Raw genomic sequence first — 7,176 nt, 5'->3', positions numbered from 1 at the left:
TACACAAAGAGATTCTGTATATTTGATGTTCAATACTACCAGTAAAATTATAATTTCAGAGTATAAATACAATGGCATTAGCACTATATGGATAGAATTGGATATGTTAGTTTTACTGCACTGTGTGCAATATTTCGATATTTTAACACGATTTATCATGAATGATTCAGATCGTTGTCCGCAATATAATGGATATTATACAGAATAAATCCCAAGATTGACAAAAACGGGGTTGATAGGCCTGATGGAAATATTACAATTACTATAATTGTTTTATAAGCTACATAAATCAATCATTCACGTACACGTCACCAGCAATAGTCTTTAAATTTCTCACATCGGTGAATGAATTATTTTTGCTGTAAAAAAAAGTGGATATGTGCTTCTATATTAAGTGATTGATATTTCAGCTGCTTAATATCCAAGTAAAATCGAATCCTTTTTCCCATCGTGTCGAAATATTTATTGCTATAGATTTTCGTGCTTGCGTAGTTAATTCAACATTTTCATACTTACTTTACTTTTAGTAGTTACCATCGAATCTATCGTATTTATACATGCATACATACGCAAAAACTATTTACATTTTCCGAAAAATAATTCAACGGTAGGAATTTGCTGATTGGATATAATGAAATGCTTTGTTGGAAAATATAAATAATGTCGATACATATTTATACACGTATATGTATGTATGCATCTATAATGTCCACACAAATGCGTGTATATGATTTTAGTAATGTTGGTTAGACATCGATAATAATGATAATAATACAGTGACAATATTCTTGCTAATTGTAAATGCAACGATTATTTTAATTATGCAGATTAATAATTATGTAGCTCTATTTGTTACAATGATAAACAATGTGAAAAAGGGAACAGCCTGAATTCATTGACGAATGCGATCAGTATCCCTAATTACGTAATACAATAATTAATAGCAAGCCGCGGCTTCGGCTAAGTTTAGGCAATTCGTACACTTTGTTGTTTTAATAATTACTCCGGGGTAGAATTAACTAGTTTAAGTATATCTACAACATCAAGCTGCAGCAAAAGCACGTAGAGGTTGCAGAAGATTTCATGCTCAATATCATATCCATATCCAATACAGAAACGGGACAACATTGAATTAATAGTCACGTATAAAGACGAAACTATTATTCAAACTGCTACAGAATAATGAAACAGTAATGGTAAGATTATTAGAGTATCTTAATGTTTTCTAAAATTTTTTCCCAACTGGTGTAATAAGACCAAGTTCAATTTTCGTTGCACATTCAATTTTTTAATCTCACTTTTATGCTTTTATGCTTGTTTAAACATTTAGACTGACTTAATTCAACATCAACAATCTAATCATTATAAATAAAGACCGGAGGTCCTATGTTGAATTATTAACCAGAGAAAAATCATATTTTCAATGACAAGTATCTGGTTGCTTAACGAATCTGATTTACTTTGAAATTTGTAGTTCAATTAGAATTTTGGTTAGCTAGAATATTAATTTGAACGATCGAGACGAAATTTAGCTTCGCTAGTTATAAGAAACGTATACAGATTCGTAATCATCAACTTGTTTCCAGAACGTAAACAATTCTGGTAAACATCAGGCACCGACGACGAGTTTTGCAAAATCAAACTGTCAATATTAAACAATAATTGTTTCAAATTGAGTTTTGCAAAATCAAACGGTCAATATTGAACAATAAGTGTTTCAAATTGCTTTTAGCCTATCAACATCATCATTCACCATCATTATGTAGTAATAATAGTAATGAATCGGTAAAAAGTGCCTCTTGAAGTTATTATATCTATCTACCTATAATGTATAAGAGTTAAGAGTACGTACATAATATATATTTAAAACGTACCAAAGTTGTAGGCCTTTCAAGTTAAATGTTGCGTGAAATACTCAAGTTTCCAATCATACACATTCACTTCACGAATTTATGTACATACACAAGTTGATCATCCAATGATAAGTATACGCACAGGAATCTCATCAACTAAACTGAAAAGAATAACATGATCGATTTACAGAAAATAAACGAATCGTGAAAGAGGGCGACAAACTGAAAGTAGATACGCATAAAGCAAAAGTTTTGTCATGTTTTAATAATTTTCATTAAATAAAAATAATATAAAGAGCCTTGGTTTTACAACTAAATTATATTATTCCTACAATTTAATATGGCATCACAAAAATTGCATCAAACTTATAAAGGCTAAAAATCTCTTCTCGATGTTATGCGTCAACAGTTAATTACAATAATAATAATTATAATGATGATGATGATAATAATAATAATAATAATAATAATAGTTCACCGACAGCAAATTAATTAATTTATACATTTACAACTTACAGATTATTCGTTATACAGATTAAAATAATATGATTAGAGATATACAGTGAAATTATTTACAACACTCATCATACAAGCTATATCAATTCATTTAGTATATATATATATATATATATATATATATAATATATATACATTCATAACGTAACTCACGTTTCGGCTGGATCTATGATTCTTATCATTTTCTCCATATTGATCAGTTATTATAATAATATTTTGCAAAAGTCCACACGTGCAGCAACGGACAATAAATTGACGCAAAACCTCGAACATCGAGTGCATTACATGGTCTAAGGGGGAGAACGGGGGAAATCGCTTATTGAAATTCAGAACATCTTTGTAACATCTAAGCTGGATAACATTATGTATGCTGTGCTAACGATTCACACTGGTTTACTCTTTATATCGTACATATATTTATAGATATTACGGTATAATATACTTGTAGTTAGATCAGTTATTCTATCTCAAGCGGCTAACACCTTAAACACAACCCTACAGTCTTGAAGCTGCTCGTGATTTTAATGAAAGAAATTATAATCGTGCTTTCATTTTATGCGGATTAGATCCGTGAAGAATATTTGTAGGTATAATTTTACGACAAGATACACAGTGCGTAATCAAAAGTGTTATCGTTTGGCACACCGTAACTACAAGTATCTACGAAATGCGCGTCGTGAGGTGAAATCTTTAATGCTTTTACCTTCAGAATCAATGGGATACTAATTGATCAGGTTCGAATCTAGGTACATATAAGTCAGAGGAAATGATTGAACCCCTAAAAGTACTGTATATTGCCAAGTTTTTGGTACGACTATATCGATGAGAATGTTCCATTACGATCGGAAAATCCGGCATAAAAGACTTGTATGCGTTTCCATTATATATAATATATATGGGGAATTGCATGTGGTTTCACTTATTGTTAGAGCATCGGATGATGACCTTTTTCAATTTTGTTGTAACTACAGTACGTAATAGTACTCCGAAAGACAATTACGCGCATTTCTTTGTTTCTCGATATCTCTCGATATTCCGCAATTAAAAGCCGTTAACTTCGAATTTTTGGGACTCTTTGAGAAAAAGAGAATGTCAAAAAAAAAAAAAAAAATAATATCAACGATTTTTTGAAATGAAGAATCCACTTTTGGCAGGGACTCAGAATCTGCAATGTTTCCTAGAATTTTTTTCAATTTTGTACTCATATTATAAAAGTGTCTCAAAACATCTATAGTAGTAAATTGAGTTTTAACTGGGTAGTAAATAATTAAAGACTCCCAAGTCAATAAAGATACCACTTCCAGCCAAATCTGAAAATTTTTGTTATGTTATGAAGAGTTTCCTATATTTTTTTCAGATTTATGAGTGGTTCGATAATCCAAAGTTTCAGGGCCAACCGTACCCGTTTCTTTTTCTACTACACGTATACCATTACACGTTATATTCATAGGGTGAATTCTTGGAAATGAAAATATATTCATCGTATATTTGATATAAATATTATTCCTGCGATAAAATTGTTTAGCGCGAAATAACATCCGACTACTTTAGGTTGACATCTCATCAGGGGGATTCGTACTTGGGCGCTAAATCAAAATGACCGCTGTAAGACAACTTATAAATTGATTTCGGCTTTCCATTGATTTTCAGAGTTTGTTGTAAATCAAATATTATTTCACACTAAAGAAAATAAAAGCCGAAGGTATAATTTCACCTAAAACTAAATTCTAATAACTGAGGAATCATCCTGCGAAAATGACTTCTGTGAGTGTATATATGGGTATGGTTGTGTCTTAATGACTTTTAAGTTCGGAACAGTGAGTGAACACGACAAAAACCAAACATGTTACAACAAAAGTGAGAATTGTGACCTTGATAAAACCGAATAGAAATCCTCATGCATATCAATGTTTGTCATAACAGTGAGGTTTACGTAACACTTGATTCGCCTAAATTCCTATACATAGCGATTTCACTTAAAGCTGAAAGCTTGAATTATCATAGTTTTTTTTTTTTTTTTTTTTTTTAAATGAAGAAAATCAATAATAACAAACTAAACCGTTACCTATAATCATATACAATAGTATATGTAACAGTTGCTCTCAGTCGTGCCATGCGTCATCATCTCTGCACAATTTGATGCAGAAGAGCGAGACTACGATGGCTCTACATTAATCAACGTCATTGGTGTTCTTCCTTGTGTAATCAACATCCTGGTGTTGATTATTGAAACTTTCCTATCTACGTATATGTATATAGCTAGACAATGGACGTTTACATACATCTATTAAAATTACATATCACCGACAAACACATCAGAGTATTATCAATTTATTTTTACCATACGTTCGTTGTGTCGTACATTAGAAAAATGTTTTAGCAAATTTCATCATCTCTGATGTATTCGTCGTTTGATTTTTACACGATATTGCGTAATAAAAAAATCTTATTGTTTTACACACCTACGACGATCCAAAAATAAATAAATAATAGAACATAATTATATGTATACATATATATATAGAGTAATTTCTGGGGTTTTCAATCAGCACTATACACGCTAAGCATTACTAAAGCTGTGTTTAAGAGTACGTATGCATTCATGCTGAAGCTGTATACACGGACTGGATGAGTCGCCAACACTTCATTTTCTGATAAACTCGAAGAACAGTAATCCGCCAATTCACCACCAGACAGAACATGCGTGGAAAAACTTTGGGAAAAAAACTTGGAATCTATTTATTCGTTGAAATATGTTGATCAAAATTATGTACGTGCGATTCACCTATATTGCGATTCTAAACTTTATCTCCAAGTCACAACAGTAATGAAATTTAAGTAATGCTATAGATTGTGAGTTCATATCGAGAAGAAAACGATTCTATAATTTAATACCTAGCTTTGTAGCTAGTTGCTTTGAGAAATTCCGGAATCTCAGTTAAACGCTCGAATCTGTAATAACACAGCAAAATTCATCGTCCTTCAATTTATACACTCAGCTCAACATATATCCTATGATGAAGAAAATGTAGACAATTGTATATATTGTATATACTTAAACTTATATTTATCCTATAAATTAAAGACCAGCCTCACGGAGGCTGTACAAATGGAATAGATCTCTTATAACATGCTCAAGCCAACCCTTTCACGGTATAGGAATAATTTTTAAGTCAGTATATCCGAGTACCTAAATAAATATTATAAATATCCTAAGCTAGTACTTTTCGTCTAATGATGAGAGACGCACGCTGTGAAAGGGTTAGACAAGCTCTAGTTTTGCGAATGAGTCTTCTTACCCCCCCGGGGCTTGATGCTCTCAGAGATCTGCCACATAGAGTCCTCACAGAGGAAGTCATCGAAGTTGTTGAAGAACGCTATTATACGTTCTTGCTTCTTAAAGGTATACATCCTGGGAGGAAAACGGGAGAAGACACAATATGTAAGAATTCTATTACTCGAGATATTAATCGAGATATACACTGGTCAACAAATAAGATATTTTGTTGTGCCTGGGTTACAAATGGTATTTTCTTGATGTTTACGTATAGAATAATGGAAAAAAATGTTCAGAGATAACTTAAAATTTGTTATCGTAATTAGATCGTAGTTATTATGCTAATACGGACAAACAGTTCAGTCAATAATTGTAAGAGATAAGAAAAACTGAACGACCTAAGAGTTTGTGTAAATTTGTTGAAAATAAATCTGTGTGATACTTAAAATGTTTTCTCACCTTGTATAAACGACCACCCGCAGTCGCTTTAATTTAGTTACATATATATCTCTCTATAAATTTGAAAACACTGCGCTTCTCGTTACATTTACTTCTGAGGTGAAAGAAGTGAGAAACAAACTGTGCGTTAATCAGACATATAAATTACGTTGACCTGTGTTATGTAAAATCATATTGGACATACCCTTTCTTGAACCTCTTCATATTCTCTACAATGTTAAATTGCTGCCACCGTTTGGAGAAATTAATCGTACCGTCAGGTAACAAGTCGCTGTTTCCAATATGCACAAATGTCAAGTCTTGCAGAACAAGCCCTCTGAAAGAGATACAGAAAATGGATCATTCGATAAACTGATATTTCTCCGTTCGTAGAACCAAAAGAAGAAGAAGAACCACGCGAAGTGAAACGACAATTGACTTACATGTAAGGAATGCATGGTGGTTGAGTCTCAGCTAAAGCTTGTCTGTAGGCTCGAAAGCTGCTGGAACTGTCAATTAGAGCGCAATATTCCTTAAGGCCTTCGGTAATGTGCTTTTGCCATTCGAGTCTCCTGATTGGTGCGCTATCCAGTGCTGACAAAAGCGCGAGGTAGCTATTAAAATTGTTGATTTTTCTGAGGTGTTTCATTATCTTTATAAACTTGACAACGTATTTCTCTCTATCCTTCGGCTCGTTCTGCTCCAATATCCGGGATCTCGCCCAGTATGACATTTTGTTGAAGTGCTCCGTGAACCTCGTCAGGTTCGGACTTCTCTCCTCGTTTTGCTCCTGCGCCCAAATCAGCACTTCTGGTATCTCGATGTTGATGAAAAGTTCTGCATCGAGGAGGGTCATCTGCTCAGCGATCTGTTCGCTTTTGAAATCCAGTAGGGAGGATTGTCTTGTTGAAACACTCAGGGACGATAGTATCGGCTGAGTAGCTTGCAGCTGCTTCCTCATGTGTTTTTCCAATATTTTTACTCTCAGAGCTTTGGCCATTGTTAGATCCCCGCTGCATACTAGTTGCTGAACGAACTCCATCAGCGTTTGAAGGAGCACGTCATCTAGATCTGATATCCTGAGAGTGAACA

The 7,176-nt window shown here is 33.2% G+C and overlaps 1 protein-coding gene across 13 annotated transcripts in view; it reads right to left on the bottom strand.

Annotated features, from left to right (window-relative positions):
- LOC124176955 (guanine nucleotide-releasing factor 2) overlaps positions 1 to 7,176 on the bottom strand; it is a 50,405-nt gene continuing 43,229 nt past the window's right edge. For all 13 annotated transcript variants that reach the window (XM_046558889.1, XM_046558887.1, XM_046558877.1 and 10 more), the window contains 3 exons: positions 6,528 to 7,163; positions 6,290 to 6,421; positions 1 to 5,781 (listed from right to left, as the gene is read on the bottom strand). In XM_046558889.1, the coding sequence (XP_046414845.1) occupies positions 5,643 to 5,781; positions 6,290 to 6,421; positions 6,528 to 7,163 (907 nt within the window). In that variant the 3' untranslated portion in view covers positions 1 to 5,642. The remainder of the gene's footprint in view (positions 5,782 to 6,289; positions 6,422 to 6,527; positions 7,164 to 7,176) is intronic.

The sequence above is a fragment of the Neodiprion fabricii genome, chromosome 2 (assembly GCF_021155785.1).
Source record: "Neodiprion fabricii isolate iyNeoFabr1 chromosome 2, iyNeoFabr1.1, whole genome shotgun sequence".
Lineage (NCBI taxonomy): Eukaryota > Metazoa > Arthropoda > Insecta > Hymenoptera > Diprionidae > Neodiprion > Neodiprion fabricii.
This window is presented reverse-complemented; position numbering and strand designations above follow the sequence as displayed.